The 25,950-nt window shown below is 40.7% G+C and overlaps 1 protein-coding gene across 1 annotated transcript in view; it reads left to right on the top strand.

Annotated features, from left to right (window-relative positions):
- Window positions 1-538: 538 nt before the first annotated feature.
- PDSS2 (decaprenyl diphosphate synthase subunit 2) overlaps window positions 539-25,950 on the top strand; it is a 114,450-nt gene continuing 89,038 nt past the window's right edge. The window contains exon 1 of the mRNA XM_085217562.1: window positions 539-898. Coding sequence (XP_085073688.1) covers window positions 663-898 — 236 coding nt within the window. The 5' untranslated portion in view covers window positions 539-662. The remainder of the gene's footprint in view (window positions 899-25,950) is intronic.

Below are 25,950 nucleotides of genomic sequence, written 5' to 3' on the forward strand. Positions count from 1 at the left end.
CTCAGGTGTGAGAACGGAGAACCCCTTCTGTTAGCCATGGAAACAGCTAACAGTGTTTTCGCGCTATCATTTCAAGAACTTCTATTTGCCTGTGCTTTCCTGGTCTGCGCTTCATTTTTAGCTTCGTGATGGAATTGTGTTATTTGCACGTTTTTTTCACTGTACACTTCAATGTAGCTCTTTAATCACGTGGAGCAACAGAGTGAGATGTACTCCGTATTTAGAAAGGTAAGAAACGTAATGCCCCGTTTTTCACAAGAAAGCAGTCAATGGGGCTGTTTTCTCGTCAGAATCCTGCTTCTAAGCAGCAGAGCTCAGATGTGGCTGTTAGAAAGAGGTTCCGCACCAGAGGGCGGTGGGCACGGCCCCGAGTGCTGGAGATCAAGGAGCGCTGAGACACAGGGAATTAATTTTATGTGGAGCAGGGAGAACCGCTGGGCGATCCTCGCGGCTCCCTCCCCGCGCGGAGCATAGCGCGACCCTCAACGCGGGGATGCCGCGAGAGGCCGTCAGGCGCGGAAGACGGGCGAAGCGGGGAGAGCCGCGCCGCCTCACTTTACGGCCCGTTTGCGACGCGCAAGATGGCTGCCCCCAGGGCGCGATGAGGCCGCGCCGGTCCGCCGCCCGAGGCTGAGCCGGGCCGAGCAGCGGCGCGGGACGGGATGTGGAGGGCCCTGCTGCGGCGCGGGAGCCGCGGCGGAGGCCGGCGGGGGCTCTCGGGGGGCGGCCCGCCTTCGGCCGCGCCCTGGAGCCAGGTGGTGTCGGAAGCCGAGAAAATCGTGGGCTACCCGACGTCCTTCATGAGCCTCCGGTGCCTGCTGAGTGACGAGCTCAGCAACATCGCCATGCAGGTCCGCAAGCTGGTGGGCACCAAGCACCCGCTGCTCGACACCGCCCGGTGAGCGCCCGCGGCCGTGCTGGGGGGCGGGCGGCGGCGCCTCGGGAGCTGCTCTGCTGGCGGGAGGAGCGGGGCTGGCCTCGCCGCGCCCGCGGCTTTTGGGTCTGTGTGGTGAGGAGCCGGCGGGACAGCCGGGGGAACCGATCGGCCTGAATCGCTGTGGCTGAAATCACAGCAGCTAAGAGAAGCTAAGAGGTTGCTATGCAAAATATCTGTCAACAGGTGTAAACCACAAATTAGTACTTTCTCAGATCGGTATTCTACTCTGCTTTTTGAGATTCAAAAATGTAGCTGTGTTGTGGCCCTCGACGTTTCTGCAGTGATGCTGCAATGCTGTCCAAACCAAGATGCGTTTTTCAAGGTCTATGTCTGCAAACCTGAGGTTTTTGAGCTGAGCAGAGAGGGGTACAGGAGAACAAATGGGGCTTTTCCAGGGGGGTGGAATTTAAATAGTGAATTTAAGACAGCGCTTCCAGAAGAAACAAATCAACTTGTTAGGAAAAGTGGAAAATAACCTGGTTTCAGAAAATACTGCTGGAGAATTTTTTTTGGGGGGTGGCGGGGAGGGGAGGGAACATTTGTACCAACAGGTTGCAGTATTATGATAAGCTCTATAGAAAAGGTGATTTTCTGATGTGCTTGTGTGAAGGGAGGGACAGAGAGAGAACAGAGAGTTTTTCTGCTTTTGGATCTGTTTTTAAGACTGGTTGGTAGAATGCAGCAAACAGGAAGACTAGATCACCACACATTCTTCAGTTGTCATTATAGCTGTAGGAGTATCAGAGAGTCCACCAGAGCTGAAACTGGGCGTCTGTGTGTCTGAGAGCCTGCTTAGTGTGTAGTAGCTGCTGGTTTGTTTGTGGATGAGGCTGAACCCTGTGCTTTGTGACTTGGATGAATATTTCAGGAAAGAGCTGTGATGCTTTTTTTGAAGTGATGCTCATGGGCTACTTTGGACTTGAATCTCTGAGCCTGTAGCTTGTGGAACGCTATCAGGAATACAGTTGGGCACAGAGCCTGGAAAACTGACTCAGTTAATTTCTTTAAAATTCTAAAAAAAAACAGTACTCAGTATTTACTTGTGTAAAAGCTTGTACATCTATTTGGCGTGTTCCTAATTTACCTCACTGATATTTCCAAAGGTTTGATGCGCATGCATTTCCAATGGTCTTGACTTTAATATTATAAGAAGAGTCGATTTCATTCTGTCAAGTTTTAGTACACTTGGAACAACGCACAATTTGTATGTTCCTGTGTTTTATGGTATAGCTTTTCAACAGTATGAATCTAGAGTCTGTTGATTCTTAACAAATTGCTGAAATTTGGCTGTTGTATGCTTGAGCGTTACTGAAATCCGTTAATGTGAGGACTCTGGGATCTGTGGTCTGACCGTAGTTATTGAGGAAACAAGTTTTGATTTTTGCCCACGCGTATGAACTAGCACAGTTTTATTGTGTGTTCATGCAAATATTTGAAAGCATAGGTATCTGAAATATGTTCTTTGGTGATTTTTTTTTTTGAAAAGCTTTTGAGTGTGATGTTGTTCAGTTCTATCCTTAAAGATTATGAATGCAAAAATGTTTATGTCCATTAAGTACTCAAACACTTGGAGAGTGTTTTTGGTCACTTTTTTGTGACCATCTGTGAACTGCTTAAAATTTATTAATTCTGCTTGTTTCTAAAGTTTCTACTTCCTACTGTGTTTTTGAGGTTGTATATTCTAGGTGTTGACAATCAAATTATGATTGCTTATTGTCATTTCTAAGCTGTGTTAATTGTCTTTAACTTCTTTAACCAGTAGAATTTTCTTTTCTACTGCCCAGGGCCCCAACCAACCTGTCCTTGAGCACTGCCAGGGATGGGGCACCACAGCTTCACTGGGCAGCTGTGCCAGCGCCTCACCACCCTCTGAGTAAAGAAGTTCCTCTTAATATCCAATCCAAATCTCTCCTCTTTTAGTTTAAAGCTTTCCTTCTTGTCCTATTATTATCAGACTGTGAAAAGCTGGTCTCGCTCTCTCTCCCTCCTTCCTCTTTCTGTCTAAATTCTTTGCTGCACATAGAATCACAGAACAGTCAGGGTTGGAAGGGACCTCACGGATCATGAATCTCCAACCCCCTGCCACATGCAGGACCACCAACCTCCCCATTTAATACTAGACCAGGCTGCCCAGGGCTCCATCCAACCTGGCCTTGAACACCTCCAGGGACGGGGCATCCACAACCTCTCTGGGCAGCCTGCTTCTTCAAGTCTTCCTTAGACTGTAATGGGTTTCCTAAGCATTGGTAGAAAACCCTTGGCTTTGAGGAGCATAAATTCTGAACTGAGACAGCATAGAGCATCACTGCTATAGCACTGAAAACATGCAGTGTTAGTGAAATGCCGATGAGCGTTTTTAACCTTTTGCCATGTTTTGGGTCACCAGGCTGCTGCGGCACGTAGCCCAGTGCTGAGAGCCTTAGGGAAGGCAGCTTGAAGATAACAGTCCGCGTGAGACAGGACATGTGGAAGAGCAGCTGTCGGGGCAGTATACATTTCTCTGATGATCCTATCCATTCCTTCCCCTCGTTGGATGCAGCAGTGGCAGCTCATGGGTTTCAGTGCCTGCCATGAATCAGGCCTGCAGCAGGTGTTCTGGGGTGATGCTCAACCCCCGATGCCTCCGACCCAGACTGCTTCTGGCCAGCAGCCTTAAATTCGTCAGCTATTGCTGACTGTGCAGCTGGGGCAGAGTGACGGGTAACTGACCCCTACAACAAGGGATTTTGGAATTACCATGTGGTAAGGCCAACTGTCTTTTGTTGATTTTTTTTTTGTTAAGCTTTGGTTTCCTGAGTCGGCCGCATGAAGCGAACATCCTCGGTACTGGCGTTGCCAGACTTGTCAGAAGGAGAGTGAAATGGGAGGGAAGGTTGAATTTCATTTTAGAAGGGCTAATGTTTAGTGGTTAACAGATCATTGGAAGGAGGGGTATCTGGATTATATTCACAGCTGTGCTTCTGGCACTCTCAGCAGAGAAGTCACTTAATTTTTCATACTTGCTTGTACTTATCTGTAAAATGAATAATGCAGCATCTGTTTTCTGGAGGTATTACACTTAGTTCATTATAGCCCGCATTGATCGCTGTGATCTTTGAGTGGAAAATGGTGTATAAACAATATTAATAAAGAATACATTAAACAAATGCTGTCATTAAAATATTCACCTCTAACAGATACTCTGGAAATAGAATTGCATGCTAACTGCTGCTGGATCTTTCTTTGTAGCCTTCTGAGCCACAGGACGGTCCATCAGAGCTTTCATTTTTCTTGCCCTGTAATGAAGTGTTTTCAGCAACTACCGAAAACTAACATTAGCATTCTTTTGCTCTTCAGGCTTTGTTGAACTAAAGAATTTTTTCCAACAGTGAGCATGTGAACTTCTTTTCAGATGGGAAGAAAATAAATCTCCAGTCCCCTCTCTTCACTTCCCCCGCCTTCCTAGGCAAACGTACATCCTTTTTAATATAGGAAAGAATCTGTAATTGGCACCACGATCTACTTTTCTCAAATACATAGTGCGAATAACATTTTCTTGATTATTTAATCTCCCCTGAGAAGGATATAGCTTATTGCAGATTGTAAACAGTAAACGTTATGGCCAATGCATCACTTTTATAATATCAGTAAATGAAATGGAACACTTCATACACGTAAAATTATTATGGGGCACCATTTAGCTCTAGTCATTCCATCATTAGTGTGTGGGAGGAATGATTATATTTTAGTTCTGTCAGAATTGTTTGTTGGTGACAAATCCTTGTGTAGACTTAGTCACAGTTTTCCTAGATTATTGCAGAAATAAAAAAGCCTGATCGAACAGGATTTGTTCTGCTGCAGCCTGCCACAGGTTGGTCTGTAGCTGCTCTAAACACTGAGTGTAGTGTGCAATCCAGAGTAGCTTGAAGATGGTCTGCTTTTGGGTTAAAATGTCCGATAATGTTGCATTCCTGATGGCTGTGTTTCTCTGTCAGCTTGGAATGGCTCTGCTTGGTGTCTTGTATTTGTCACTTCAGATACAGTGTGCATTTGTCCTCCTGTGTGGATGACTGACTGTCTGCGGCACAGATACAGGGGCTTGTTCCAGCCCCGAGGGGTGGAATTGTGGCCAATTTGAAATTTGTCTCACAGGTGACCTTACAACTACCCTTATTCATAATTGCGTGTGCTGTGACTGACTGTGAGTAGCTTTGTTGCAACATCTTCCAAATGTTGTTTTTTCTTTGTTTCTTCTGGGCTATTAAAACAAAGGAGTCCATGTGCTTGGCTGTGGCTAGCGGGATAACTGCACACAGCCAGCAGCCATGAGCAGAGGCTTGGCACAGCTGAGGGCTTCTGCCTGTACGTAGCTTTCTAAAGCTCCAACTTGATGTAGTCTTCAGAGTTGTACTGAGGTCTCACATCTGCAAAGGACCTTGGGGATGGAGTATGACATCCCTCTCCTGCTGTTGCTGGATCAGAAGTCAAAATGAATTTGCATTCACTGCATTTTATTGGCTTTTCTTCAGCCTCTGGAATGCTTTATAAAAAACGTTTTTGTGATGTAGAGATGCAATTTTTATAGCTGTGGTCAGAATGCTGTTAGATGTTAGCTATGAGGTGGCAGGTGTGTGATTTCCTGTGTTTACTGCAGAAGTCTGTTGGCTTGGGAGGTCTGGAAGCACTGTTCACTAAAGCTAACAACATGCAGTTCACCTCTGCAGAAATTCTTCATGGTGATGTCGGAAATGCAGACGTGTCTTCCTGCTCTAAATATTTTATCCTAATTGCCAGATTACTGGAATGCTGATGGTAATAACCAGGTTAGCTGTACAATAGCAAGACTGTTCCCTGAAGCGATTTGCATAGCTGATAGAAGCAGCGGTGCTCTCGGGAGAGCAGCAGCTGAAGCACTGGAGTGCAGTTGTGGCTTTGCCACATCAAGAAGCCTCTCTCTTTCAGGAAAGGCCGCTCTCTCCTGGATAAATCAACTTTTGTGAATATCTTTAAATCTGGTTTGGTAGGCTTGAGAAGTAGCTGCAAAAAAATTTTGTCATGTTACATCTCTTATAAATGCTTGTGCTCCAGAGGCATTTCTGATACTTGGAAACAAGCAATTCTTTGCTCCCCAAAATCAGTTTTTTCCTGCATTTTGGCTGAATGAACTTTCAAAGAGCTGTCGTGGAAAACTTTGGTGGGCGAAAAGACATGGAGGAAATTAAATCATTTGTGGGTTCACATGCAGATTGAAATTTCCTTCTGCATCTGATTCCTTCTTTTTTTCATTGTATTTATGGTTCCCCCCCCCCCAAATTCTACTTTTTGTCTCTCTTCTTGCACATTTTACCAATGCAAGTTTTTTTTATCAGTTTTCTCCACCAGTGGCATTACTTTCACATACACAAATGCTCATGCCCAGTAGATATTCCTGCTCTTTTGAAGAGCTGTCAGTGGGATCAAGAAGATAAGAATTGCATCAGAACTTGTACACTTGTGCTTGAGCTTCACAGTTCACGTTTAAGGGTCTTAACTTTTTTGTTACATTTAATAAAACATGCTTTTTGCTGGGTTTGGCAGTGAGAATCTTATTCCTGAAGGTAAAGCACGTTATCCAAACAAATGTTGACAAGTGTTCCTAAGGCAGAGCTCAAGAAGTTAGACAGTCATCCTCATGGCCGTGGATTTGCCAGAGATGCTGAGAGAGGCTGAACTGCTGAACAAACAGGTTGTTTTCAGCTGAACTGATGCTGAGCTTTTGTCACTCCCTGATGGGATGTTCATGGACGTGTGTGCTTAAGGATGCAAAGGATGTTTAGCTGTGTGGTACATTACCGGCTTTTGCCAAATATTGTGCCACCATAAGCAAAGTCTGATCAAGTAGCAAGTTTGCAGCATGGATGTGTAAAAGTTAGGCTGCAAATTAATTTTTCTTTCATTTTAATAGTATTCTTTGCAATGATTCTCATTTGAATATTTATTTTGAATCTACGTTTCTGTACTTATGAGGAACATGTTATTTCACCGATGTTGGGTTGTTTTGGGAAATTAAATGTATTCAGGTGAAAATGCTGCTTGGGATGTGCTGATAGAATCCTTTTTCGATGAGAACGAATAAGCTGCCCTGATACTGATAATTTCTACTTTTTTATAGGGAATGTGTGTGCTTGTAGCAGTGTCTGTCTTGTAATGATTAATTATGTAGTAATTTGTTTCTTCCAAGTCTGAAGATTTCAGCAGAAATTTGTGTATGACTCATTCTAATTGAATGACAAATTTTGTGGTTTCTTAAGTTTGGGCTTCTAGTGTGTGAAAAAGAAGCTGAATGCATAAGAAACAGATTCAAGTGCTGGTCAGTCTTTAAAGGACACTGTATAAGTAATAAAGCAGTTTCTTTCGGTAGCAAGTAATGTTTCCCTAAAACAAAAATCACAGAATCACCGAATCACCAAGGTTGGAAAAGACCTTCAAGATCATCCAGTCCAACCATCCACCTGTCACCAATAGTTCTCACATCCCTCAACACAACATCCAAATATTCCTTGAACACCTCCAGGGTCGTTGACTGCACCACCTCCCTGGGCAGCCCATTCCAGTGCCTGACCACTCTTTCAGAAAAGTAGTATTTCCTAACGTCCAGTCTGAATCTCCCCTGGCGCAGCTTGAAGCCATTCCCTCTAGTTCCATCACTAGTTACACAAGAGAAGAGGCTGACCCCCAGCTCACTACAACCTCCCTTCAGATAGTTACAGAGAGCAAAAAATACAAATAAACAAAGGCAGGGGGTGTATCCAAACTCAGAGTGGCCTGTCTGATGCTGAACAAGCCCATAACATACCTGCTTCTACATTATGTGCACAGCAGTCTGAGAAGCTTTTTCAAATAAAGGTAATTATTGGAGTTTACATCTGATCTTTTCTACGCTCAAATACAAATGATTTGTAATGCCTGCAAGTTTAATGCGCTGGCGAATGACTGTTATGTCAGTGTTTGCACTGTGCAGGAAAAGAGTACTGAATAAGCGGGAATATTTTCAAAATCATTCTTTCTGTAACCCAGAAGATGGTTACCAAGTATGCCATTATATAAAGCACAAATGAGAGCTGATGTCATAGAGTAATCGATGTCATAGAGTATTTGGATCACTGGAAACAATTTTCACTCAATGAATCTTCTTTTTCAAGAACTTAACTCACCTTTTTAAATGTTAGGGGTAAAAGTACTTTCCGTGGTCTCTTACTCTTTCTGACATCTGTATGTTGTAGCTTGCAAGAAGCATTTTCTCTTACTCAAGATATTTTCCCTCTGCCATGCTGTAGTTTTTGATGCCGCCTCCCAGTTTGACTCTGCTCCTTGTGGCCTCGGGAAGCCCTGTTAACTAATTCTGGTGATCCCTTTCAGAGGTCCAGAGAACCATATGTATAACACCGTGTCCTCTACAGTACTTCGTATTTTCCTGAACAGATACCAAGTTGGAAAAGCACAAATACAAGCAAGTATCTAGATGTTTCCGTGCTCATGCCACGGCTTTCTCTCGGGGGTGGAAGACCATTGTTTAAATTATTAATAACCTTCCTTTACCCCACTTCTGACTCTCTTAGTTTCCCTCAGGGTAGGCAGACTGTCTACAGCACTTGCCCTAAAGGAACTACCGCAGGAGACAAACCTGACAGACTATAAAGGAACACCATGAATTTAAAAATCGGATCTATTTCAGAATTTGTTTAAATTCTGTAGCAGGTGCTTTATTGTCCTTGAATTGTCCCTGCCAGTTCTGTGGCATTGACAGTCATTTTTGCTTAATTTTTCTTCTCCCTTCTCACTTTGTGAAAGATTCGTGTAAGGGAAGGAGAACTGATCATATAGGAAAACTGATGTGACTCATTATGCGTGAGCTCTTATCAGAGATGTGCTGTGAACCAGCTAGATTGTACTTGTAATGATATGTAAGGCTTAGAAATTTGACTCTAAACCTGAATTAACTAAGAAACTCCAGGAGTGGTTCAGCCTGCTGGAGCTTTTTCAACCACAATCATTTTTCTTTACTCCTCAGCTATTTCTATAAAGAAGCACCAGCTTGCTCTACCTCTTGCATTCATCCTTCTTGTTCATTTTCACTTAAATTACAAGAGATGGTTGTTTGCTTTTTGCCTTCCTTCTCCTCCATTTCCCTTTTTCAGAATAACACTAGTTGCTGCTTCTTTTCTCCTTTTCTGTCTTGTAGATATGATGCACTTAAAAAAAAAAAACAAAAAACAAACGGAAAAACAACACCTTTCTTTCAGTCACAAAGTAGGTCTGGGTCGGCAACAGCATGTGCTTGTGTAAAGCCATCCTATCAGTGCATTGTCCTCACTAGGGCAGTGTGAGGCTAATGGCCCGTGCCAGCATTGTGTCTGGTTGTCATCTGAATGATTAGCCAGTAGCAGAAGCACCATCATGAGTTGATTTGGTAAGATTGCTTTTAATCAAGTTTAACAGATAGTTCAAGTTGTTAAAAGCCAAATGGAATCTACTGCTTGTTGGGTCGAGTACATAAATCGCAAAGCTTTGTGATCACACGTGGAAACTCATTTCTCTTTCAAGCATTTGAAAAATGGTTGTGCTAGAGTGTGTGTGTTTGTTAGTGACTGTTTTTGTCTGAAGGTGCATTGTGTTCCCAGTTAAATTAGTGGTGAGTTTTGAGACTGAGTATGGTGTAGTGACTGTGTTTTCACATTATGAAAATTCATATATTTTCACAGACTAGGAAGTAAAAGTAACTGCAATACATCAGTGTTGCTTGCATGCATGCGTGTTATGCAGGGGGAGATTTTTGGCTCTCCTGTCTCTGATTCCCAACTGCTTTTGATTTAATGTGGTTTGTTTGAAGATACCCTGTGTGCATATTTAAAAATAATTGCAGTGATGTTAATGCTAGATTATGAAGCTCACATTTGGATCATGCTTTTAAAAATAGACTTCTGAATGTGAATCTCACAGGTTTGACATCTTTGAATAATTAAAAATGGATCTACAGGAAAAAAAACTTATTTTCCCCAAGCCTTTGTTGTCCTGTGGAAGCTGAAGTATAAAAGTACAAGAGATCAGTTCAGCATATCTATTCTTGATCCCTGGTTCCTAGAGCCAGAAATACCATGGAAGGTGTGCACTCCGTGTTCCATTGTTCACAGGAAGATTTTGCCACTTTCTGAGTATCCATAAGTTTAGATAGTACGGGAGGCTGTTGATAGGCTCTGCAAGAAATCAGATTTCATGTATTGGTAGGAGTAATTACCTGAAAAGGCTGTTTTCAGAAATAGGTTCAGAGGACTCGAGGGAGCTGGAAATGCAGAGACCTGCAAGGTAGTTGTGGGGAAGCCCTTGTTCTAATACATATTTATTCAAGGGATGGAACACGTTGAAGGAGTTTCTAGTATTGGAATTTACAGTATATTTTATATGTCTTTTGTCCATAATATAACTTCATAAAACTGAATCAAATTATCTTGCCAGCAGGAAAGTAGGAAATGAATCCGCGTAATGACTGTAATGTGTCATAGCAACCAAGTTTTAAAATAGTCAAATTCCAAAATAAGGTTATAAAAATGACATCAGAGGAAAAAAAGAGCATTCTATGTTATGTTATAGCAACAGAAACATAGGCTTATTTTTTGTTTGTGAATCACTTGGGATCGTATTGCTGCTGGTGGATTTTTTTTCTCTCATTTTTCTTTTCTTTTTAGTGGAAGATTATGTCCTAACACAATGTGTATTCTTGGGGAGAACATATTTTGGCAATCCTTGTTTCTGTCACACTTCGAAGGAGCTGAAGTTTTGTTAGGTTTTGCTCTTTCAAAATTTCCCTCAAATAAAATATTTGCTGAATATTCATCTTCTCATTTTCTTTTCTACTTTTAAGCCTTTAAGAGCTCCCTTGAATCTTTTGGTCCTCTCACCACGGCTTGTCAGAGCATGATGAAGCTTCACTAGCAGAATGTTACGAACGAAAATTTGAGACGTATATATTTTTTGAATTACCACAAGCATGATGTTATTGGCAGATGCCAGCCTGCAGTGTGAAGTTTCACCAGCTCGGAGAGCAGCGGTGAGGCTCACGTGGATGTAGGTACGTGTGTCTGTGTGCTACCTGGTGTGCATGCTGGGCTCCCAGCTGTTAGGAGCCGCACGGGAGGACAAGGCAGGCTCCCTCTCTGCTCCTCCTGCGGATGTTACGCTATATAAGATTGGTGCATGCAGTTGGCTGCTTTTAATATTTTCTTTTGAGGGCTTTCATTTTTAATTCTAACACGTCTCCTCCTCAGTCCACAGCATTCTTTCTGATGTACCATCTTCCTGCTAGTTAATTTATCCAATGTTTGTTTTTTTTTTTTTTTAATCTGGTTATTAAAAACTGAACATGCATTACAACCCCAAACTGGAGGGTCTTCATAGTTAGAATCCCTCTCCCTCCCTCTCATGCTGTAAATGCTGGCGACTTACTTGCCAGAAATACCAGGTTTGGGTTAACGTATTGTCCCTGGGTGATACTGCTGCTTTGGATTACCTTGGTGTGAATGTAGGCATTAAATATTGAAAGAGGTTTTCATATTCTCCAGTGGTGAAGCTCTGTATAAACAAGTCTTATTTACTGAACAGTTTGGGAAGTGTGTACACACTGGTATGCCTTAGGAAATCTACCATTTAAGCCTTTGTGGTCCTGATTTTCTCTGGTCATGATAAATGGAGTGGTAGACCAGGAGCTATATTAGAGAGTGGTACTGGGAGGAAAAAGTAGTGAGTGCTGAGATTGAAGAAATTTAGTGTGAGTTCACAAATAATTTAAATGCTTACCAACTACTGTCACCGGACCTCATTAAACGTTTTTCATTTTGTTTTTCAAAGGAATTTGAAACCAAAAGTCTGTGCTGTATGAAACAGTATCCTTTATGCTGGAAAGATTTGTAGGTCAGGTAGGAAATCTGGAGACAAACAAATGTAAGTCCTTCTTACGCATATAATTATTAGAGAAGCAAGAAAATACATTGAAGAGGATAAAGGTATCTGTTATTGCTTCAAGTCTACATAGAATGAATGTTGCTGTACTGTATAAAGTGTAATGTAGGCATATTAAACCTGCAGCTAGTGTTGCTAATTACTGACAGAGTACAGTTGTACACTTCACACTTCACATTTAACAAGGAAAACCCAAACCCCACAGCTTTTGGGAAGCAATGATGTGCAAGTAGCAATTTTCCATTTTCAGACTTTTCTGCTTTCAAAGTGTATTGTTAAGAGAGCAGATGATAAAACCTTGTATACATTTAACCCTCGCCTCATTATGTATATTTTGGAGACGGTTTTACATGTTTATAACAAGAATGGGAAATGCTTTCTCTCTTCACCAAAGGCTAAATAAACCATTTAGAGCTGGACTACCTCTAGAAAGAGATCTAGAGAAAGTGAGAGAAGTAGTTTTCCTCTGGCTCTAAATTCTGTTTATGATTTTCATGAATTCACAAACCATTTATTTTTACTATGCAGACACCAAGGGCAGAGTCCTTACGGTTATGGCAAATGAAGGGTGCTTACTGTGCTTAGCATGTTGTGATTCTGTACCTGATTGTTTCAAAATAGAAATTTGTGTTAGCTTATCTCGAGATGTCATCATTTGTTGATACAAATAATTCTACATTCTTCCCTCCCCTGTGAATGTTGAGTGATTTTTTCACAAGAAATCTAGGTTATTTTAATTAATTACTCGGGGTTTTAAATCCTTAAATTAAGTTACAGGTGAGCTCAGCTCTTCCCTGAAGAGCTTTTACTATGTTAGCAGTGGAAGAGGATAATTCTTGCTGCATAATTCTCTAATGGGCTGTTGTGTGTTGCTGAGTTGAACAAGACTGCTTCTTTGCTTTTGATTTCTGGTCTGTGTCCAGCTTTTCAGGGAACAACTTGGATGGTTAGAAGATATCACCAGAAACATATTTTCCTTTTAACTGTAAAAGAGAAGAGTGAGACCCATTGATATCTTTGCTTTGGGAAATTGTTAAGGATTGCAGAAATATAATGTAAAACTAAATGAGGTACTGGTAACCAAATATATGAAGTCTTCGTAGAAGATGGACAAAATATAGGGACAGGTTTATTAGTGTTAATTTCCTATCCTTATTTCAGGAAATATTCCCCTTGCTTTTAAACTATTTCTTTTATGTGTTTATAACTATATACAATCATAAAATGGTAACTTTATCTGTTACTTGTGGGCTGTTGGGCTGTGGGGACTGAAGCGATGCTTATTTTCCTGTTCTGGAGTATGATTACTTGTTGAAGATGTGACAAATGTAGGTCATATTTGGCATGCATTTAAATTTAGCCTGAGACTGATTTATGAAAAAGAGGTAACAAACCTACATTATATTTTCCCTTGTGTGAGTATTGCAGCCAAACTGCAATTTATTTTGTGCTATGTTAAGTTACAATAAAAGATACATGCATGAAATAAAGTAGGGTAAAGAGTTCAGTCATTAAGCCTTTTTTTTTTTCTTTTAAGTTAGCTTTCATCATTGCACCTTTAGCTGTGTTAATTACTTCAAAGAATTATCTTAGAGGCTAGTTGAAGAGCAGAATCAAAGAGGAAGGGAAATAGCCTTAAGCAAAGTCTTAATTTTTTTTTCTTTTATGAGAACATTCTTACAGTAACTTGTAGGATAAAGATCACTAAAAGGGTCCCTTTTAAAATTCCCCTGCTTCACTTTTTTTTTTTTTTTAGTATCTTAATATTTTTGTTTTTTTTAATATTCCAGAATACTGTACTGCCATGCCTGCAGCTAGTGTTAGAGAGCGAAGTGCTTGTCCTAAAATTATGATTTTCTCATATATTTTCATTTTTTTGTGGAGGAGAAGATACTAAGGTAGATGGATTTAGTTGTTCTGGTGCCCTCTGTGGGTGTTTTTCTTTCTTTCTTTCTTTCTTTCTTTCTTTTTTTTTTTAATTCTTCTCACTTAAGAGGCCCAGATTGGGCTCTTTATACTGCCTGTATGACTGTCAGTGAGTCTTTTCCTGGGCAAATTATGGCAACTGTACATCAGTATTTGGATTTGGGTTCAGAAGCATACTACCACCACTGCCTCTCAGTCTACAAATGCTGTATTAGTTCCTTATTTCCCTGAGCTAGCCTGGTATCCCAGAAAGGCAGGAGAAGCAGAGGCAGTCTGAAAAAGGCACTTGAGGATAGATCACGTGTGTGTGTTCTGCTTCCCATGCACTCCGTGTGCAGTGGAGATCTCTCTGAGGAGATAGAAAGGGTGCTCTGTCTGGTGGTGACTGTGGCTTCCCAGGATGCAGGAGCTGGAGCATAAACAAGTTTGTGAAAAATTGAATTGTGGGTAGAATCACGGAATGGTTTGGGTTGGAAGGGACCTTAAAGCCCATTCAATTCCAACTCCCAGTCATGGGCAGGGCTGCCACCCGCCAGCTGAAGCTGCCCAAGGCCCCATCCATCCTGGCCTTGAGTGTCTCCGGGGATGGAGCATCCATAGGCCCCTGAATGTGCTGGAAGGTTGCAGTGAGGTCTCCACAGAGACCTCTATTCCAAGCTGAACAAGCCCAGCTCCCTCAACCTTTCTTCATAGAAGAGATGATCCAGCCTTGTGATCACCTGCCTGTCCGTCCTCTGGACCTGTTCCAACTGCTCCACATCCTTCTTGTGCTGGGAACCCCTTGCCTGGACACAGTACCCAGATGGGGCCTCATGAGGGTAGAGTAGAGGGCGACAATCACCTCCCATGCCCTGCTGCATCCTCTTTTGATGCAGCCCAGCATAGAGTTGGCCATATATCAAGCTTCTTCTCGACTAGAATTCCCAAGCCCTTTTCCACAGGGCTGCTCTCAACCCATTTTCTGCCCAACTGATATTTGTGCTTAGGATTGCCCCTACCCAGGTGCAGGACCTTGAGCTTGGCCATGTTAAGCTGTATGAGATTCATGTGTAATTGCATAATTGCATTTTGTAAGATTTGTGGGATTGATTTTTTTCTTATGTATTTGTGTAAATGAAAACCTTAGGAAACAAGTAGTTGAAAAGCTTAAACTTGCCCATTAGGTTGTGCAACTGAGATACTACAAACAGTTCTTTTTTCTTTTATCTTTTTCCTTTTTTTTTGGCCAAAATATGTTGGAGAGTATTTAATTCAAATGGTACTTGAAGTTAACTTGGAAAATGCTTCTTTTTTTACTCTAGACGATGTAAGATGATGTAAGATTACTTGTTACAAATTAACATAATTGTAAGTTATTACTGTTAAAGCATGGCAATAATTTGTGATGTCGAATAGCTAAAACAGTGTTTACAGAAAATATTGCAATCCATGATACCAACTAACTGGAAGAGTGTTGATTTAGACTAGACATTGGGAAGAAATTCTTTACTGTGAGGGAAGTGAAACACTGGAACAGTTTGCTCAGTGAGGCTGTGGATGCCCCTTCCCTGAGAGCATTCAAGGCCGTGCTGGATGGGACTTTGAGCAACCTGGTCTAGAGGGAGGTGTCCCTGCCTATAGCAGGGGTTGGAACCAGATGATCTTAAAGGTCCCTTCCAACCCAAACCAGTCTATGATTCTGTAATTCTTTGGTTATTTTATATTTAAAAGTTATCCGAAACCTGATTTATTTATTTTTGCTTCACGCATAGCTAGTCCTAACACATTTTTAGATTGAGGCAGAAAGTAATCTCCAAGTAACAATATTCAGTGCTATTTTAAGTATGTATGTCCTACTGATGATTTTTAAAGCACAAAATAATGATGACATACCATGCAGAGGTCTTGCTTGCCTGAGGCTAGCGGTCTGAATGCGCTAGGTGCAGACACTTCTGTTTGCTGATGAAAGTGTTGAAAAGGAGCAGGATTGCACTGCTTCCTTTTGCTTTGTTTTGTGAAAGTCTTCATTTTTTTTTTTATTTTATTTGCTTTTAATTATGCTCAAGTCAATCAACATCTGAAATCTTTTGAAGAATATAAAGAGAGATATAAGTACTTCTGGGAAGGAGGTTTGAAGCTTAATTCTGGCAAAACTAAGATGCAGTTGATTACCTGATAGTGGCAAGAAGAAGGCCAGGCATTTTGGGTGATGTGTGCCAAGCCAGGGGCAAGGTAGCTTTTCAGGGAAAGGAATGAAGATCCTGACAGACTTCCTAGCAAGTGGGGCAGAGAAGTGTTGCCAGTGAATTATTAGAGAAACACCTAATGAGACAGAAAGAAGTCAAGAAGGCTAAGAAAAAATATGGGAAGTACATTACAGCAGTCAGGTTAAGGAGGAGGCATCTGGAGTGTGTGTGCTCGGGGCTCATCATGGGGAGGTTGTCTGAGATATGTACAAAACAGTTCCGGTTTGCATCCAAGGCATTCCTGTGGTTTCCCGATGTTTTCATCTGCGTAGTGCTTTTAAAAGCCAACTACTGTGTATGCCCTTTTCATCACTTTAAATTGAAAACAATGGAAAGATACAGTTCAGCAGACTAACAGCACCCCTTATGGACAGCAGTTCATGAACTTTATTTATCTTGCAATGCATGTCTGTATTGTTCATATCAGTCTGACAGCCTTTTTCAGCCTCGGTGTGTACCTGTCATGTAGAAATAGAAATATTTAGCATTTTTCATTCTAATCTAAAGAGAGGATTATGATATGCAGAGGAATGTATTGTGACTTTTCTTAATTGAAGAGGTATGTGAATAATATTCTAGAACTGTGAGGAAGAATAATCTTTACTAATTAGAACTTCAGCATAATGCAGAAGTAACGATGTTTGAGAACACAAGTGACAAAGCATTGCCTTATTGCAAATGCATTTGGATGCTGAAGAGTAGGAAATGCTTTCCTATTCAGCTGGGACTTACAAATATTAAGTATAAGAGCTTTCAATTATGTAGTGAAGTAACTTCAATTTTAGTTTCATGATCTGCTGAAGGATTTATTAGTTCATCTGAAGTCTTGTATGAATGTAGACAGCTCTTGCAATTTGAATCGATGCAATAGCCATGGGTCGAGGCATTGCAACTCTGAAGTTTGTCCTTTATTCAGGTACAGTAGACTCTGAAAAGTTTATTCCTATTGCCTTAGTCATTGCATTCTTGCTTCTCTACCTTTTGATTTGAAAGATTTGCATAGCAGAAAAAAAAGTGTAACAGAATGGAAGAGTGCAAAAAAATCCCTAAGAAACGAGAATCTCCTTTTTCTGGAGGACAAATAAAAGCTGCATTGAAGTTGAGAAAATTGTAGAAAATGAGGTTTGGCTATAGCTGAGTACTTTGTCAGAAAGTGTAAAGCCATACAGTCACTGAGTTCAGAAATAAATGAATCTGTATCTTTTTTCCCTTTTCTCAGTTTAGTGTCCAGAGCATTTGTTCTGCATAGGATTAGTAGCTAAAGTATATTTCTTTTTGCTGTGTTATTGGTATTTGTTTTAATTGCCTGTTTTGTGAAGGAAGGTTTTACAAGGTGAGGGAACTTTGCATCCACAAGAAAACAAGAAATACTTTTGTGAACTTTTAGATACTTGAATCCGTAACCACGCAGGGAAAACTACTTGCAGATAAAGTGTTTTTATCTTTCACTGTAACTGAAATTCATCTTTCTGTATTTACTGAATAGTTTAGTTTGGAAAGCAAGGGAGAAATCTTTTTGCCTTGCTTGGCTGCTAAGTGATGCAGTTAGGAGAACTTTAACAAGTGGCCTGAGGCGGTTGCGTTGAGTGGAAGAAGAACTTGAAAGGAAGCAGAATTGGCTGGAGGGTCCTTGGACTGTGGTTTCACGAGCAGCTGAGCAGGTCTGAGGGCTATGGCAGCTGGAAGGAACTGTGGCATGCTCTCCCTGCCCTTGCTGTGCAGCTTTACCACTCCCATGCATTGGCTTTGGTGCTTTTCTGATCTTTCTGTGAACTGATCTAATTTGTTAATTTGAGAAAAAAAGGCAGGTGGCTTTTTTCCGTTTGGGTTCATTTTCTCTTGGGCTGATCTGGTTCACTGGTAGAAGCAGCATGATGTTCATTCTCTTGCAGTGCATGTTTAGTCCTTTAGCAAGGCTCTGCTGTTGTGAAGTTGCTGCTTCTGTTTTTTGTTAGCAGTCTTTATTGCCGCCAGTGTCTGAAGTAGCAGATGAGCTTCTGAACTCTGTGGCACATCTGGTTCTGTACCAACTCCTCCTTTAGCTGAAACAAAGAAAGTTTTAACAATTCTCAGTTTTTCTCCTTGATACCAAAACATGTAAGAATGACATCAAATGTTGCAGGTGTCTTTTACTGCTGCTACTGAAGTTAGTTTCATTGCCTAGCTTAGTTCTACTGACAACAAATAGTATCAAGGCATAAATTCAGGTACATATCTAGATCTTCTGTTTGCACCTTCACTGCAGGATCTATGTAGTAGTAGAAGGGAGCGCAAATGTTGGCATTCCTTGTTCCCATCTACCAGAAGTGATCCTTCTCTATTTCATGATAATTTCATTTTAATACAGAATACAGTGTAGGAAAGGTTGTTTGTCTTTCGTGAGCTGTCTAGCTTTCTGAGGTGAGTTGGTGTCAAATATGCCTTGAATATTTTAACTACTAGTTTTGCCTGAACGATTAAATAAAAAGAATCTCTTTCCCTCTTATGGATAGCCAAGGTCATGCCCAGGCACCTTTATGCATTTTCTGAAATTTAATTTGCCTTAGGAAGTAACTGCATTGAAATGTTATTTTCTGAAAACCTTATCAGAAGAAATCACAGATAAGCTCAGATGAGAATGGCTGCCCTCCCTGATAGGGTAAGTGGGATGCTTAAAATCTTCCAGCTGTTTGTCAGATATTTAACTCTGCTCTGAAACTGCTTTACCATCTGTCTAGCTGAAAAAGGTAGACTGAGCAAGAAGAAAAGCGTGTTTCCAATTCAGATGAGTCTACTGCATCCTGAGAGATAATCAAGTCACAGATGATTATGGGAGCAGTGAATTTTAAATTTTATAGCAGTACCTTCATAAAAGACATAGCTGAAGTTTGAATGGATTCAGCTTCGGGGTACCTCAAAGGAGCAGAATCATACCATCCTGAATTTAAAGTAATGTTTTTGACCACTACATTAATGCATTGTTCCTCAGCCTTGCATGTAGGTAATTGGTGTTTTCTCTTGTGTAAAATACATCATTTTCTTGAAATCAACAATACATGCCACTTATTATTTCTTGTTAGGATATTAAATGCCTTGAATTTGATGAAGAGAGATTTATAAAACTTATGAAGAGATCTGAAAAGCGTGGCAGGAGGACAGGGCAAGTTTTACAAATTTGAAACAATCAAGCAGTTTAAATGCTGGTTTCTACAGTACCATCAATTAACGTGAAATGAATGAAATTTAAAAAGCCTCCGACATGAAAAATATATATAAAAAATAACTAATCCACTATTGCCATCTGCAGGACATCATTGGAACAGTCTGGGAACATAGAGGAACAGAAATTCGAATGGCAGTTTATGGTGACTGGTAAAGAAAGAAAGTATCACCTCCAAGAAAACCTGAAGAAACAAGCTTCATAGCCTTTATATCAACTCATTTTCAGTTCGTAGGTTTGCTAGGTAGGATGTACACCACCTCATAAAGTTTCTGCACGTATCTTGTTTTCTACTTCTGCAATAGCAGTTGGTTTCTTCTTTAGGTTTCTTGAGAGAAATATCAGTTATTTAAAATTGTACTTCCCCTACAAACCATATTTGGGATAAGTGGCCCTTTGGCTCTGCTTCCTTTTAGAAAGCTGTTTTCTCTGACAGAAGTAACAGATCTTACATATTTTCCTAATATTATTCCCATCATCATTCCTGTAAACGCATCTCTTGGAAATAATGATTTAAATGTGTGGCTTGCCTGCTAAGTCCATTTTTTGTGGTATTAGGAGAGAATTACCACAGACCAGTAGGCAAGTGGAGCACGGATACAAGTTGCTAGCAGTAGTCAAATTATGTTTATGTGAAAGGTTAATAACCAAAAGCTGTGGTTTTAGAAGGGTAGGGAAGGGGGGGGGAGGGTGTAAGCCTTATGTGCTGGTTCAGCTGCAGTGGCTGTTGAGTTGAACCTGACCTGCCTTTCCATGTTGACTTCCTGCAGAAGTGCAGGTTAAGGTGTTGGTCCTTAATATTCAGAGACAGGGTTGCATGAAAAGCTGCAGGAAGGTCCAAGGGGAAGCTGAAAGTCCTGCTTGGCAGAACTTTTTATGCAACCAATTTGTTGCCAAAGAAGTAATTCCCCCCTGGGACTAGAGACCTCTTCAGCCTTTGTTGGGTAGTTTCCTGATGGGTGTCTGCTGAATACAGCAAGTTAGTGGTGTAGGTCATTGGAATGTCTTGACTTGGGATCCACATTTCATGCTTGTGAGCTTACGTGTTTGTTAGGAGTTATTTTTTTTCCATGTTAATGTCTGTATCTGAGGTTATGTTTTGCTTTTAATAATGGGTATAGGGAAATGGATGTTTCAAAAAGCAACCTGTGCTGTGTTACTAGAGAAAATTTGTTGGGTTTTTTTCTGAGGAGGTGTGCAAAATGGAGTTGGGCAACGCACGCCAGCAGTGCATCAGGATTACGGACATTCCTACTTCAGCTAAAACTGTACGAATAAGTGAAACTCACCAGCCATTTTATTTGAAAGAGCCCTTGAATCAGTGTAGGGAAGCAGTTGTAGGAAGAGAAGATTCCTGAGTGAGATCAGAGATCCACTGAGGACTTTACTGCTGCAGAGTTGGAGATCAGACCATGTAATGATGGTGTCAGATGTACAATTGATCTTGTACTTTCATCTTGTTAGGTCCTGAATGGAGAGATTCTTTTAATCCCAGGAAATCAAATTTGTCCCACATACGTACAGTACCACAGAAAGGGCGCCAAAGTGTCACTAACAGAAATTGGCTTAGTAAAGCAGCTTCAATACTGAGCAATATCTTTACTCGTGAGGCTGTTCTCCTGATCTTCTGAAAGCAAGAAGCACTTCAGTTCCTCACTGTTAGAGGACCATGCTCTTTCCCCTGCCCCCCTGAAAAACTGTAAGAAGTATTTGTGCACATGGTTGAAAGACTGTGCTTCTCTGGCTGGGTTTACCTGGCAGTATCTTTCAGGATTGTAAGAAGTTTGCAATTTCTGAAGCAGTTCTTCCCTCAGGTCTGACAAAAAAAAAACAAAATTTTGAAGTAAATTATTGTTCCTATAAGCCCTCGGAGGAAAGAAAACAAATAGAAAACGTTAGTTGCAGTTTTAAGTACACAGTTTTTGTCAAAGTGCACATTAAACAGGTTGGTTCCTTGCTTTGAGTTCTGGGAATTCTGTCTTTTTACTCTGTCCTTTTTGATGAAAAATAAAACATGAAAGTGAACCTCAGATGTAGATCAGTCATCATGAAAAAGCAAAGTATGGAAATGATGCTGATAGTAAATGAATAAATTATAGGAAAGTTGCCATTGGGCACTTACTCATTCTGCAAATTTGAAAGGTATCTTCTCATAAGGGAGTACCTCGATTGAGATGTTTGGATACAGAAGGATTTCTTTTGACAGTAGTACTTTTAGCCTGTAGGATACTGGTTTTCTTTGTTATTGTGTTATTTTGATTACATCTTAGGATAGAATGTTATTGGTGTTAAGAAAGCATTCAGAAGTAAATTCTCAAATAGTAGTTTGTAGTATGTGACATCAGTTTTTCATTCAAAGAAACCCTGACCATCAGTATCTTTTTTAATCTTAAATAAATCAGTACTTGTTTGCTGTTGCTTAGAAGTAGGAGTCGTAAGTAGGAGCTCAGCGAAGCGGTTTGGGCAGAGCAGAAGATGTTTCATTATGGATGCCGAAAGAAGTGCTGTGTGCCCTTGTTTAGTCGAACTTCCGTGGATGTAACTTTCAGTAACTGATTTCCAAAGGGCTGTGGATAAGAAGAATTCACCCACAAGTTCTTGCAAAAAACATGGGTGCGCTTTTGGCCCAAGTTCTGCTCTAATTTGGGATTTGAATGATTTTCTTCACAAAGAATTTGCCTCTGAATGCACGCACAGAAAAGGGAAGGTTACCATTAGCATGAAAGAGTAAAAGCAGATGCCAAAGTTGATCCTCGATTAGAAGAGATTTCCTCTCGGTTTTAAGTCCCTCACAATGGCACTGTGGGGAGCGCTTTCAGCGCAGTGCGGCCCTGTAACAAAGCGTTGCTGCTAACAAAGGGAGCTGCTTCGCCAAATCCTCACGCATGGCGCTGAACGGCTGTCACATCGCTGCAGTTATTAAGCTATGAACCTACCGGGCCCAGCAAAGGCAATACTTAAAGCAGTTCGCAGGATAGTGTTTTTTACAGATGTTGGGAACTTTGATATTAGCAGGGCACCAAGTTTATCTTAAAGTATACGTGTGAATTTTTTTACTTTCTAGGACCCTTTATATGTGGGAACTGAATATTCAGCCCTTTGTGTGTGAAGGCTGAAGTTATTTGGATCAATAATTAGTATTTTTAAGTTGACTCTCTGCTTATGATAATTTCTTGTTCTGCGCTGGGCTTGGATTTCAATGAATGAGGCAACATTTAAAAAATCCGTCCAATAGAGTGTTTCTGTCCTTGCAACCTGACCAGTCACCATTTGGATATTTTTATTCAAAAGGAAGAGTGTAGAGGAAGGTGAAAGGGTTAAGAGAAAATCTTCCAAGGTAATTTGATGAAAACAATTATTCTTCTCCCTTTTTTGGCAATGAGTGAGCCTGTCTGGACCATGAAAACCTTGAGTCCAGAATTTTGATTTCATCTCCCAGCTTCTTGGAGAACTTCTATCTGTCCTTGTTAAAGAAAAAACTAACTAGGGAAGAGCTCTCGAGCTAGAGGAAAGAGGGCATTTCAATGGTGTGGTTCTCCAGTTCGAATGTGAATTAAGACACTCCCATTCTCTGTATCTCAGAGCTGTGACCTGGCGGTAGGATGTTTTACTGCAGTAGTGGGAAAAGAGACCACATCCATATGAAGTCAAGTGCCGTGTGGAGATGAGGACTCGCTTCCAGTAGGAGACCTTTGCTCTTTCCTCACCATTTTCTTTTATACAGTCCACTAGTAAACAGTTATATGTTGTTCAGAATATTTCTGGAGAATCTTATGTAAGGGAAAAGTGAGGAGCTTTGATCAGGAGCAGAGATTTTCCAGGTTGTGGACTACTGTGTTTATCTTGGGAACTCTGAAGACGTTTATGGGTCCATTAAAACACTTAGAAAATGAGCAGCTGAAGGATGCTTTTAGAGAAACATTTCTGTTCTCTGTCTTAAACCAGCACATTCCAAGCTCTCACAAAATTAATTTTGGTGTTCATTTGGGTGGAGGTTGTAGGAATACCACTTCAAGTGATAATCGACACTTCCAAAAATGGTGTCATGTTTCTATTCCGCTTATAAAAAGGATTCAAAATCCTACAAGAGAAGAGTTGGGTAAATATTAAGCACAGACCGGCAGTAGCCCTTACAATGAAAATTCTGTATATTCCTTTCTTTGCTTTGTGGCGCATCCAGCTGCGCAACAGTGATCCTCCCAGTCGTCCACCCCCCCCCCCCCCCCCCCCCCCAGTTCTCCCCCAAGCAGTGTGCTGAATTTTCAGGCTCAGTCTTCTGTGTTGCTAGTGGTAGCATGCTGCAACTGTATCTCAACACTGATCTTTAAAGGATACTTGTTTATAATGGATGTGCAGTCAGGTCACTGCTCATAAAATGAGCTGTAAACACTGAATAATGTGTATTCACCTAGCCCAAAGCAAATGCAAAATAATGCAATGTAGCTTGACCTTTTCTCATGGCAGGTTAACCTGAGTCTAATTATCTCGGATTTGCCTCAGGCTAGGAGTGGACAGGAATCACAGCTTGGCTGAGTAGTAACTGTTTAACTCTTCCTAACTTGCTTTTGTGTTTACATCCTATGCTGCTAGGGGTGAAGCGAGGAATTTGGGGCAGAATAAAAAGGAACAAACCGAAAGTGCTTGTAGCAGCGGTTCTAGGAGCTTGCTGGAAGTGTTAACTGAAGTTTGGGTCCCTGCCTGATGAGTGTTGCGGTAGATGTTTCAGTAGTTTACAATCCAAAGAGTATTGGGACTAACCCTCAAAATTGCAGCAGCACTTATTTAAAAAAAAAAAATATATATATACATTATTTTTCCTTTTTGACATAATTCACAAAATGCAGCTGAATTGTAAATCTGCAGTGTTGAAATTTATACAAATATCTAAAGCGAAGTTCTCGAATGTAATTTGGAATGGGGGGACTTGCAGTAGTGGAGGAGATGCTTTTTAAGTATCACGTTTGTATCATTAAGCTTGTGTCATTTTTATTAACGGTTATGAAGGTGTTTTCATTTCAAAGATGTATTTTCACCTCAGACTCCAAATGTGACATCTGAACCATCTCTTGTGCTCCAATAAATTATATTTTTTGTATCTCGCTTTGAAAATACCCTACGTGGTGTTAATGAGGTAAGCTATTGGCTATGTGCTGACTGAGCTGGTGCATTGCCGCCACAGCTATCGGAGTTTTCCCTCCCAAAACACCAGTGGGAGCTCTTTTGTTTATTTGTTTTTGAATGTCAAATACTTCCATTACTCTTTGTAATTTTTGTAAGGTCTTGGTCACTGCAGCTTGAGATATCAGTTGAAAAATGTATAGCTTTTACTATCAAGTCACTGCCAGAGTTTGATGCAAATTTTTGAAGTTTGTATTTGTGCTGGTAGAATCATAGAGTCATAGGATTGCTTGGGTTGGAAAGGACCTTAAAGATCATCAAGTCCAACCACAGCCTAACCGTGCTACCCTAACAGCCCCCCGCTAAAATCATATAGTATAACTAGAAACCCCAGAAATTTCACTGCCTCACTGCAATTAATGTGTAAGGTAACAAAACTGAGAAAGGTACTGCTACATGCCGGATTTGTGAAGTGCCATATAGCTCAGCATGACATTCTATTTCACAGGAGATATACAGATATAAAAGTCACTGCGTAAAGCATTAAAAACCCACACTTAGAAACGAACTAGGTTTGTGATGGTATGTGCCAGGTATTCTCAATGTGTTTGTGCCTCTATTTTGAATGTAGTTTAAAATCTCAAACACTGCAGTCTAGCTTTTGCAGCTAAGAAAAAATATACCAAACAAGCAGCTTTCAAAAGGGAATGGATTTATGCCATAGCTTTTAATGTGGCCATAGCAAAATGAGAAGCGAGATGGGGAAGTCTTGACTAATGAATTGCACTGCTAACTAACTATGTTAGCAGCTTTGCCATAAGGCATTTGGAAATGTTGTGTTTCTTGAGATGTACAAGTCTTTTCGTGACAGGATATGAACAATTTAGTGCTACACTTACCATTCATGCAGCAGCTACGTTGTCCCTGATGAATTGTTGAGAAGACTCGGGAAAATATTCTAGCTTTATTTTAAAGAAACAGTGCTCTTTTCTTTCTTGTTGAGATTATGGCTCTCTTCCATTTTATCCTGTTTTCAGACTTTGAAAAAATAGTTTTGGTCTGGAAAACAACCACTTTTAACCTGTAAAAAAATGTCTCTGTTGAACTAGAGAAAAGGACAGAAACTCAATTATGGCATGTTTGCAACTTCATTGCATTTTTTTCCTTTAAACTCAAAACCCAGCTCTCACTGTTTCCGTCTGAAATGGGTTTACTTGAAAGTATTTTCAGAGTTTCTTGAGTAGGGTATATGTATAATTTTGAGCTGAATTCTGCTCATTGTTTTTGACACTGGGAAAAATGTGTGCTGTGTTTTGCAGTTGTCGTAACACTGAGCTGTGCATCTACTAGTATGCAGTAGTTTGCTGTTCATTCAGAAAAAAGAAGGATTTTCTTATCCATCTCTTAAATTAATAACCAACACACTCACAAAGCCTACCCCCAAAACTTCTCTGAAAACTCTCTCTTTAAGTTGAATAAGAAAAGAAATTTTTATGTTTAGGACATAAAATTAACACAATGTAGGCCATGTGTTTTGTTGGCGTTGGGTTATTGGTTTTTGATAGCTTTTTGGT

The sequence above is a fragment of the Meleagris gallopavo genome, chromosome 2 (genome assembly GCF_905368555.1).
Source record: "Meleagris gallopavo chromosome 2, MGAL_WU_HG_1.1, whole genome shotgun sequence".
Taxonomy (NCBI): domain Eukaryota; kingdom Metazoa; phylum Chordata; class Aves; order Galliformes; family Phasianidae; genus Meleagris; species Meleagris gallopavo.